At 35.7% G+C, this 12,242-nt stretch overlaps 1 protein-coding gene across 1 annotated transcript in view; it reads left to right on the top strand.

Moving 5' to 3' along the window:
• The window catches only part of edil3b (EGF-like repeats and discoidin I-like domains 3b), a 33,420-nt gene extending 21,364 nt beyond the window's left edge, over positions 1 to 12,056 (top strand). The window contains exons 10-11 of the mRNA XM_051683873.1: positions 5,983 to 6,138; positions 10,835 to 12,056. Of these exons, the coding sequence (XP_051539833.1) occupies positions 5,983 to 6,138; positions 10,835 to 10,984 (306 nt within the window). The 3' untranslated portion in view covers positions 10,985 to 12,056. The remainder of the gene's footprint in view (positions 1 to 5,982; positions 6,139 to 10,834) is intronic.
• Positions 12,057 to 12,242: the final 186 nt, after the last annotated feature.

The raw sequence follows: 12,242 nt of genomic DNA on the forward strand, positions 1-12,242 counted from the left end.
TTGGCAGACGCTTTTATCCAAAGCGACTTACAAAAGAGGAAAACATAAGTGAATCATCTTAGGAGACAGTGGTATGAAAAGTGCTGTATTACAAAGTATCACTAGCATCATAATAGTATTCAAAACAGAATAAAGTGCAACAAGAATTATTATTTATTTTTTTTAAATGACTGGTTAAGTGCTCATGGAAAAGATGTGTTTTTAGTCGTTTTTTAAAGACAGAGAGTGAGTCAGCTTCATGGATGGAGTTGGGAAGGTTGTTCCACCAAAGTGGTACGATGAAGCTGAAAGTCCGGGAAAGTGTTTTGGTGCCTCTTTGTGTTGGTACAACAAGGTGACGTTCCTTAACCGACCACAGGCTTCTAGTGGGCGCGTAGCTCTGCATAAATGATTTTAGGTATGCTGGAGCAAACCCAGTGACTGTTCTGTACGCCAGCATCAGAGCCTTGAATTTGATACGTGCATCAACTGGCAGCCAGTGGAGAGAGACAAGCAGTGGTGTAACATGTGCTCTCTTTGGTTCATTAAAGACCCAGACGTGCTGTTGCATTCTGGATCATTTGCAGGGGTCTAATTGCACATGCCGGGAGGCCTGCAATGAGAGTGTTACATTAGTCCAGTCTAGTTATGACAAGTGACTGGACAAGCAGTTGTGTGGCATGTTCAGAGAGGAAGGGTCTTATCTTCCTGATATTGTAGAGTGTAAATCTACATGATCTTGCGGTCTTTGAGATGTGGTCTGTGAAATTTAGTCTGTTGTCGATGGTTACCCCCTAGATTTCTGACCAATTTGGAAGGTGTTACTGTAGTTACACCCAGCTGCACGGTGATGTTGTGTTCAGCAGCAGGGTTGGCTGGAAAGACAAGGAGTTCAGTCTTGGCGGGGTTGAGTTGCAGGTGGTGCTCCTTCATCCAGGCCGAGATGTCCGCCAGGCAGGCAGAAATTCGAGCAGTCACTGTAGTGTCGTTGGGCTGGAAAGACAGTATACGTTTTATTAAGGTTTTACCATTTTAGAAAATAGGTAGTGCAATTGTATTGCCTGTCAATCAATAAAAAAAATGTAATCTAATTAATTAAATGATATGCAGATTAATAATTAAATTAATCACAATTAATCGCTTATATGTACATTTTTGCTGAGAAAGGCCAAATTACATTTATTGAATATATAATGATTATAATTTTAATAATATAATTTAAATCATTTTAAATATAGTATAGGTATATCATAAATATAATAATTCAGATAATTGAAATGCATTACATTATCATGGCAGACATGTAAAGCATTGATAAGACAATAATAAAAAAGTGGTTTTAGAAGGCAAAATATTGTTAATTTCCATATTATTGAACATAAGCCAATCATTGGCCTACCGTCCACACCAGTCCATTTTGCAAATGAATTCGCCAATCTGTCCGAGATACATTTATTATAAGGGCTTTTTGAAGGAGGTGTCAATGTACATACATTATGCATCAGACAGACGCTTTTGGAGTATTTCACTTTGGTTGTAACGCGTCATAAACGCAGCGTATTTAGGTCGCTGTGTCAAGTTAAACGTAGTTTGAAACTCAGAAAAACATGTCTCGAGATCTCTGCATTCGAAACTGCGCTATGTCCAGCTGTGTTTGAACGCAATCTCATTTTGTGCTGTCGCCAGTTTCAAGCAAGCCTGAGTGTGGTTTGTTGTCTGTACAGCTGCGTGTTGCCTATACAGCTGGAGTTTTGCTTACTGCCCCCTGCTGAAAACAGATGGTATTTCGAGCTTGAATTGGTCTGATGGAAGGAAAATTCCTTATTACAGTCCAGGGACATTATTTTATGTTTTATTTTTTAATTATTCAATTAATCACACTAAATTAACCCATTAAATCGACAGTCCTTAACACAATTAGTTATATACCATTCCGTCAGTTCCGAAACCTACCATCAGCCTTGTCAAATGATAGTGCACATTGCCTCTTTTAAAATGTTTTTTAGTAACTTTTGAGTAAATACTGTGCAAAATAAGAGTTTTTAAATTTAAATTCATCAATTTAGTGTACATCAGGGGTGCTCACACTTTTATGGCATGAGATCTACTTTTTCATAATGCTATTACAGTAAGATCTACCATGCACAATTTAAATATACATTTCATTTCAGTACTGATACATTTCAGTAGTCGGAAACAATACTTGTGAAATTTTATGTTTCTTGATGCAAAAACTTATACTGAATAATTTGTTCATTGGGTAAACAATGTTTCAAGTTCTCAAGTAATTATTCAAGACAAGGAAATAGTCAGTAATAAAATAAGAACATAGAACAAATTAAGAAAACATTGCTTAAAATGTCTAACAGCAGTATCAAGTATTCAAGTAAACATTCTTACATTCTTGTGGATTACAGGTATTTACTGTATGATTATACATTCATATTTTGTTTTAAAGCTACTAAATTATCCAGCCAAGAGCAATGAATTGTTTTCTTGTTATTGTTGTCAATATTAATGGCATAGGTAGTGGCAGGTCTATCAGGCTGCATTTACACTACAAGTCCCATTGCACAGATCCGATATTTTGATACAAATTCACTTTTTTTGTCCCGGTATTTACACTTACTTAAAACATAACTGACTATGTTTCTATAAATACCGTGCTAAAACAGGCATTTTGAAATGTATCTACCCCTAATCGTAACTGTATCCAATCAGATAGAGCTTTCTTCATAAATATGAATGAGTCTTCTCCTGCCTTCCTATGTTTTGGAAATCCACCCACATGGGAGCCAAAATGAGGAAATAAAAAGTGATCTTTAAGAATTTCGTTATTCAAGTAGTTTCTCTCTCTACTCCCTTTACCATTTGACCTGTTAACGAGATCGACCAGTGGTTGTTTTACAATCAAACAATCGATCGCAACAGATGTAATGAGCACCCATGGTGTATGTGTTATTTGTTTTGTTTGTTTAAAACTGTACAAAGTTTTGATCAAATTGAATTTATGTTTCTGGTAAAAACTACATATATCAACAAGCTGCATTTTAGGATTTCTAAGTAGGCAGCAAATAGAATATCCAGAAAAAGCAAATGGAATCGTTTAGTGGTCCAAGCGGGATTGGATTTGACATGGGTGGGGGTAAGATTTGGCATGACATTGAACAAGTGAACCTTGTTGAGTACATCATGATTTCAGCCCTGACAATCCATGACACATAGAACACATTTGTGCTCATGCAATCAATAGACTGAAGGATAATCTTTCATATCACTTATAATCCTTCATGTAGACTCCCCCACAAGTCATTATGAGGTCAGCCTCCACCACAGTGTCACAAACATAACTAATCAGTCTAAACTGGTAACCCACTTGTTCTAGTCCATGTTTGTCTGGCCATTGTAATAGACTGTAAATCCGAACTGAGGCCTATTATGGCTGTTAAGGAATCTGTCGCCATTGAACTGAGATTGAATTGGATCAGAGAGAACAGGGTAATGCATAAATTATATTACACCTGCATGCTTGCAGAGCTGAGTCCAGCTGATCAAATCCTCCTCTGAGATTGCAGAATGGCTATGAATGTCTCTCATATCAGTACAAGTTGAGAAGCAGAGCCTGAGTCCTCATGAAAGAATTATACCATAGCAAGAGGAGACAGAAAGAGAGAGAGAGAGATAGATGGCTGTACAGACTGCAGGGTTTTGCCCCATTCGGAAGATGAGCTGAGAATACCTATTACATTCCAATTGAATTCCTGAGGTAGAAATTAGGATGCAGAATTTGAATTTGCATTTAAAAAGATTTCAAAACAGAATTCAATTCTAAGAAATCCATACTACTAGTGAAGTTTTAATAGTATACTGAATTTCATTTTTAAGAATGAATTATGTATTAACATGTTATCGTACACACAACCTGTATTATGTATTTACAGACATATTAGATGATATAAAAGATGAAGTACAGTATGTCACTTTTTTGTTGTTAAAACACTTTCTCCTGTCCCAGCTTAAAGGGATAGTTCACCCAAACATGAAAATTATCTCATCATTTACTCACCCTCATGTTATCCCATGTATATGTAAATGACTTTCTTTCTTCTGCAGAACACAATTGAAGATTTTTAGAAGAATATTTCAGCTCTGTAGGTCCATACAATGCAAGTGAATGGGTGCCAATTCTGAAGCTCCAAGTGGTTTTGAAGCGTTCTGAAGTGATATGATAGGTGTGGGTGAGATACAGTTCAATATTTAAGTCCTTTTTTACTATCACTCTCCACTTTCATTTTTACTTTTATATTCTTCTTCTTTTGTTTTTGGTGGTTGCCATTCTTCTGCATATCGCCATCTACTGGTCAGGGAGGAGAATTTACTGTATAAACTGATTTAAGTATTGATCTCTTTCTCATCCACACCTATCATATCACTTCTGAAGATATAGATTTAACCACTGGAGTCTTATTAATTACTTTCATGCTGCCTTTATGTGCATTTTGGAGCTTAAAATGTTTGGCACCCACTCACTTGCATTCTATGGACCTACAGAGCTGAAATATTCTTAAAAAAATCTTTGTTTGTGTTCTGCAGAAGATAGAAAGTGATACACATCTGGAATCTCTTTCATTTTTAGGTGAACTATCCCTATGTAGAGACAACTATATGTAAGCCATTCGTGTCTCTATGGTACTACAAAAATTCCATTTGTAATTTATATATTTCAATATATTTAATAAACGATCTTTTATTTTATTGACAATGATGGAAGAACTTAATTTCTCAGAAGGTTCTAATTTACTAAATATTTAATCATTTAATAACTATTATATAATAATAAATTACAATTTCAATGTCATTATTTTTTATGATCTGAAATTTAAGTTATCTTTTTTTTTTACTTTCTATAAATCTGAAGTTATGTATGACAAAATAAAAAAAATTGGATAGTGTTTGTCAGTATTTAACTTACTTGAGAAAGGTCTGTTAATAATGAAGAAAAATTTGTTTTAACACTCTGTCAGGGAATAAATGGGCATAATTAGTCACTTGCGGTTTAATTAAATGTGTTTGGAAATCCTGTAACAGCACAAATAATAATCTAACAAAATTCAGTGGAATGAAGAGTTTCCTGCGGTGTCAGTGGCCCTAATTAACTTCAGTTCTCTAAGAAGAACCTCCGTGGTGATGAGAGCTGTGATTTACTTTGACGCCAATCATCACATGAAGACTGTAAATTCAAGCTGCATTAAACAGATAATAGCCTGAGAGAAAGTACCACCAAAGCAGATGCAAGATTTGTTTAGCCTTCAGACACCTTTAGAGTTGTTTGCTGAGTAATAACCTACTCAAAAATGACACTTGGCTTGCCTTTGGTTCGAAACAGCAAAACACTCTTAAAAATAAAGGATCCAGTTAAAATCAAAAAGGATTTACAGCCTGATGCTATAGAAGTACCTTTTAAATCCAACAAATAACTTCGATTCTCTAGTTCTTTAGAAAACTATGAACACGTTTACATCAATTTACAAATAAGGTCAATATGCTGGACCGTTATGGTCTTCTGTGGGACAGAAAAGACGACGTTAGGCAGAATGTTAGTCTCAGTCACCATTGACTATCATTGTATGGAAAATGAGATGCAATGAAAGTGAATGGTGACTGAGACTATACTGCTTGTCATCTTTTTTTTTGTTTTGTTTTTTGTGCTCCATGGAAGAAAGAAAGTCATACGGGTTGGAACAACATGAGGATGAGTAAATGATGACAGAATTTTCATTTATGGGTGAACTATCCCTTTAATGCTTGTAAAAAGGAATCTGGCTTCAAAATTTGTTTTTACGATAGCTTGACTCTTCATAACTGCTTGTCTCTCATTGCAATTATAACTAAAGTATTTTAATTTAAACGTGCACATATATAAATGAACAGTGAATATTCTGAATAAAGTGTACTGTACATCGCACAGAATGTTGGAACTCTCTCATCTCTAATTATCACCAGGTGGATTTGCTAGTTCCCACCAAAATCACAGGAATTATCACCCAAGGGGCCAAAGATTTCGGGCGTGTGCAGTTTGTTGGTTCCTATAAACTGGCATTCAGTAATGATGGAGAGAGATGGCTCATATACCAGGATGAGAAACAACGGAAGGATAAGGTATGAATCCTGCTCTTACATGTATTAAAACAGTGTTAAATGGAAATTAGAAATTTGATATATTATATGTGTTATTTAATTGTGTCAGTGAGCATATCCTTACAAAAATGCATCCTAGTAACCATACATGCATGTCTGCCAAAATACCATTGTAACTGCAATTTGTTTATTATAATATTGTTGGAATATGGTATTAGCCACTGTCACAAATAAATAAATAAATAATGTCAGAAAGATTCTGAAAGTTCCTTACGCTGTTTGAAGGAGACCATATATTAACTGAATATGATTTTTCAGTAGCAACAATGACACTATTGTATTTTGTTGGACATTGTTGTTTCCATTCTTGTAGGATAACCAGCATCAGACACAAAACATTGCTTACCTATACTAACCATGTTTATTTCTGGCTATTAATAAAATGTCATTAAATATTTATTATTAAATAGTTGAAACCCTAAATATCAATGATTTAATTATTATAAATAACAATTATTACAAATACATTTAAAATAAATTAATGTTATTAAATATGTAGGTTTTATTAACTTTTTCTTTACCATCATATGGGAATTTTTAAATGACTTCCATAAAAATCTGAAAGACTGAATTCACTGAGCTTTAATATACTGTAGCCTCCCACACAGACATAGTGAAGGACAAGAGATCAGCATTAACTGTGAGGGAAAAAGTTGAACCTCTCAGCATTTTTATGACAAGTTGAAGTTATCACCTTCCCGGTCAGAGGGGGCAGACAATCTCTTTCCTCAGCACAATTTTCTTTAAAGAAGCCAACCCCCAGCATGAAAACATCGACAAAAGAAGAGAGACTTATTTCTTAGAAATAGAGTTATTTCTATTTGACGTTCAAAGGACAAATGCCAAACCGAATTTGTACATTTTCTGGGCACATGCAAAACTCGCTGCCATGATGCTTGTGTGTTAAGGTGTTGTGTTTTTTTGCGTGTTGCTATGAGGTTGGTCACTAAGGTGTTGCTAGGTAGTTGCTATAGACCATTTCAAGGACTGTTCGTCAGTTAAAGGAAGTAACATCTTTGTTCCATGAACATTTCCTATCTATAGACATTCCTAAAATGTCATTATTAAAATGTGGACCATGTTGTTCAATGGCTGAATCCTCCCTGGATGCCTGGAACTAACGGAAATTAAAGTGTTTAGATCTCCGATAAAGCACCGACAAATGGACGCATAAACTACTGCAGTGAAGTGAGACGACTGAATATATGCCGTACTAACAACTGTAGCGCACATCTTATGTCTGGTAGGTGACATTTTGAGGTTTGAGAGGTAGAGCTCTAAATGTGACTAAATAGTTGGCTTCCATTATAATGAATGAAGCTGCGCAAGTCATTTACTATTACATTTAGTCATTTAGCTATCCAAAATGACTTACAAATTAGGAAGACAATACAAAAAGAAAGAAAAAGAAATCCTATCTTGCAGACAGCTTCATTGAACGGCTTAATTTATAACAGAAGCGATCCAATATCATCTAAACTATGATACAATTTCATCGCCTCTCCTGCTCAGTATCAACAACACGTCTGGATAAGTCACTTCAGGTAAACATTTGATGTTCTTTGAGAAAAGATATTAACTCAGAGCCTTATTTAAAGGATCCGGTAACGATACCGGAAGTGTTCCAAGGTCAGTAGCGTTCTAATTCCTTTGTTATTGTTTACATCCTTGAAATAGTCTATAGGATGTTCTGACCGGTTGCTAGGGGGTTATTTACTCTATCTCACACAGTTTGGTCAGGTTGCATAAACTGCACATTTTGGCAAATGTAGAAGATCCAGGTATTCCATGCATACTGAATATAAGCATACTTGTGTAGTACTGTATATAGTACATACTACAAAAGTTCTATGAGTACTGTTATAGTATGTCATTCGGAACATGTCTGCATCTGTACTTTAAACACACATACACATGCAGACTTTGTCCCATAAACACACACAGTAAGGTCATGAGAGTCATGGTTGGGGATTGTTGGTGGTGTTGGGTGGGTAATGTATTCTGACAGGGCTGATATGAGACGGTTCTACTGCCGAACACAGAATAGATTTCTCTCAATGGACCAATCTGTAAACGATGTCCTTTAACAAGTGCTATTTAAAGACTGAAGGTTAAGAGCACATGAAAGCCAAACATCTGCTTAAATGCAGCTTTTTATGGCCTAATTTACCACCCACATTATACTCTTTTTAATAACATCAGAACATAACAGTAGGAGACACTGGGAGCAATTGTAATAGGGGCCAAGTGCAACGCCCTCAATTTTTTATTACATAGAAATTATAAGTGATGACGTGTATTCAGAACATGCACAGTAAATTTCACTCTCATAAAAAATAAAAGTGATATTTAACTTAGTGAACATTTACATTCTGAATTTATGAATTTATTTGAATTCTATATGATTTCTAATAATGATTTTATGTTAAAAAAAAAAAAAGATTTCAATCAATTTTTGGCTATCGAATATTTTGTTTCATGTGAGTATTTTTTATTAATTTACTAGCAACCCCAGTTTAAAGTGATGAAATGCAAAAAAAGTACAATTATCGATAATCGTATTGGTAATCAATGAGCTGTGAATTATCAGTATCGCCACAGAAATTCCATATTGGTGCATCCCCATCATAACAAAAGAAAAAAGAAGTGAAATCATTACACTTTATGAAAGTTTATGCACTAGGTTGTTGATTAAAAGTTAACATGATGAATAATTAACATATTCCAATGGTACTATTATCATTTGAACTATAAATACATGTTATATATACAGTATACAGTGCATCCGGAAAGTATTCACAGCGCTTCACTTTTTCCACATTTTGTTATTTTACAGCCTTATTCCAAAATGGATTAAATTCATTATTTTCCTCAAAATTCTACAAACAATACCCCATAATGACAACATGAAAGAAGTTTGTTTGAAATTTTTGCAAATGTATTAAAAATAAAAAACGAAAAAAATCACACGTACATAAGTATTCACAGCCTTTGCTCAATACTTTGTTGAAGCACCTTTGGCACCAATTACAGCCTCAAGTCTTTTTGAGTATGATGCTACAAGTTTGGCACACCTATTTTTGGGCAGTTTCTCCCATTCTTCTTTGGATGGGGAGCGTTGGTGCACAGCAATTTTCAGATCTCTCCAGAGATGTTCAATCGGGTTCAAGTCTGGGCTCTGGCTGGGCCACTCAAGGACATTCACAGAGTTGTCCCGGAGCCACGCCTCTGTTATCTTGGCTGTGTGCTTAGGGTCATTGTCCTGTTGGAAGATGAACCTTCGCCCCAGTCTGAGGTCCAGAGCGCTCTGGAGCAGGTTTTCATCAAGGATGTCTCTGTACATTGCTGCATTCATCTTTCCCTCGATCCTGACTAGTCTCCCAGTTCCTGCTGCTGAAAAACATCCCCACAGCATGATGCTGCCACCACCATGCTTCACTGTAGGGATGGTATTGGCCAGGTGATGAGCAGTGCCTGGTTTCCTCCAGACATGACACTTGCCATTCATGCCAAAGAGTTCAATCTTTGTTTCTCATGGTCTGAGAGTCTTTCAGGTGCCTTTTGGCAAACTCCAGGCGGGCTGTCATGTGCCTTTTACTGAGGAGTGGCTTCCATCTGGCCACTCTACCATACAGGCCTGATTGGTGGAGTGTTGCAGAGATGGTTGTTCTTCTGGAAGGTTCTCCTCTCTCCACAGAGAAACGCTGGAGCTCTGTCAGAGTGACCATCGGGTTCTTGGTCACCTCCCTGGCTAAGGCCCTTCTCCCCCGATCGCTCAGTTTGGCCGGGCGGCCAGCTCTAGGAAGAGTCCTGGTGGTTCCAAACTTCTTCCATTTATGGATGATAGAGGCCAATGTGCTCATTGGGACCTTCAATGCTGCAGAAAGTTTTCTGTACCCTTCCCCAGATCTGTGCCTCGATACAATCCTGTCTCGGAGGTCTACAGACAATTCCTTGGACTTCATGGCTTAGTTTGTGCTCTGACATGCACTGTTAACTGTGGGACCTTATATAGACAGGTGTGTGCCTTTCCAAATCATGTCCAATCAACTGAATTTACCACAGGTGGACTCCAATCAAGTTGTAGAAACATCTCAAGGATGATCAGTGGAAACAGGATGCACCTGAGCTCAATTTTGAGTGTCATGGCAAAGGCTGTGAATACTTATGCACATGTGATTTTTTTTCGATTTTTATTTTTAATAAATTTGCAAAGACTTCAAACAAACTTCTTTCACATTGTCATTATGGGGTATTGTTTGTAGAATTTTGAGGAAAATAATGAATTTAATTCATTTTGGAATAAGGCTGTAACATAACAAAATGTGGAAAAAGTGAAGCACTGTGAATACTTTCCAGATGCACTGTATATAAATATATATATACAGTGTGTATGTATATTTATATTATATATATATATATATATATATATATATATATATATATATATATATATATATATAATATAATATAAATATACATACACACATATGTCTTATATCAAAACATGGCAGGTCGATTTGTAGTAGTCTTTTAGTTATAAAGCAAAATATAAAAAAAATTATAATTGCCATTAGTCTCACCTTACTTTATCATGAAAAGGCTGATTTACTCACTGCATTGTTAATAGTCCACTGTCCTTCTATATCCTTGACAGATCTTCCAAGGAAACTTTGACAATGAAACACACAGAAAGAACGTGATAGATCCGCCCATCTATGCCCGATATGTCCGGATCCTTCCGTGGTCGTGGTACGGACGCATCACCATGAGGGCGGAGCTTCTGGGATGTCCAGAGGAGCAGTGAAACCTTTGTGACGGACTGTGTAAAAATAACTTTAAACATTTTTAATGGTGATCTTTAGAGTCTGTTGTGATTTTGGATGGAATTTTCGTTCTGGAAATTGCCACAAATCGCAATGCTTTACAAATGTTACTGTTGCCGTACAGCTACTTTTATTTGAGAATTGAGTATTATCAGTTAAAATAAGTAAATTGAAAATGCTCAGGTCAATGATCACCTGCTAGAACAGTGTTCAGGGTATATTATTTAAGGAAGTGAGAACTGATTTTCATCACTATATGACTTTCTGTATATTAACTAAATGGTGTACATATTTTATAATGTATTGAAATAAGAATTGAAGAATGAAAAAAACAGAATGAATAGTACATACATTTGCAGGAAGACATTAATTGTGCAACACAACATAGATTAGATTATTCCAGATAGATCAAACGTCAATAGATACAACAGTCAGAATTAAATCAAAAATGGACCCTATACTCTCCTACACATTCTTGGTCTTATTGTGAATGATTAATCGGTGCACATTATTCCAAAGAGAGAAATGTTTTGTAATCAAAATGTACCAACTTGCCCCGCCTCTGAAATTAATTTCCATTTCCGCTGACGTCATCAAGCCCTCTTATTTTCCAACCCCTCCTCTTCAACCGTCATATAGAGACAAATTTAATTAGCCAATCAATTCCCGGTGGATAAAATCAAGTCCTGTCTAACATTTTGGTCCCGTTGAACATTTTGTTCCTGTTTCACTCTATATGCCACATTCCAGAGGTAAAATGGGTTGCGAATGCCATTCCATATTGACTTTGTCTATCATTGAAATAAACAGTATGCTTATAGCAAAAATACTCAGAACAAGGTGCATTTCACAATATCTTTACTCGTTAACAAAATCTGAATCTTTCTTTCTTGTTTTTTAGAATGTGTATTGTAAATATAATATTAAAAGATGTTTTCGTATAAGCATAATCTATACTCGCTTTCTAATTCCTCATTGCAGTATTCACAGGACAATTTGTTATGTAACTGAGTATAATGTGCTCTCTATGGGTAGTATTATTCAATTCTTAATGTTCACTTTAAAAATAAAGATACTGTGAAACTGTAATTGCAGTCTGAATTTGTATAAGGACATTTCTCTGCCTTTCTATTCCTTTTTTGCTGATGTTTTCACTTTGCACACTTTAATAACTGTAACAGCTTGACCTTGAGAGCAAAATCCATTTTCACAAAATATGTAAAAATGGAAAGCTACTGG

Source organism: Myxocyprinus asiaticus, chromosome 42, assembly GCF_019703515.2.
Source record: "Myxocyprinus asiaticus isolate MX2 ecotype Aquarium Trade chromosome 42, UBuf_Myxa_2, whole genome shotgun sequence".
In the NCBI taxonomy this organism is placed as follows: domain Eukaryota; kingdom Metazoa; phylum Chordata; class Actinopteri; order Cypriniformes; family Catostomidae; genus Myxocyprinus; species Myxocyprinus asiaticus.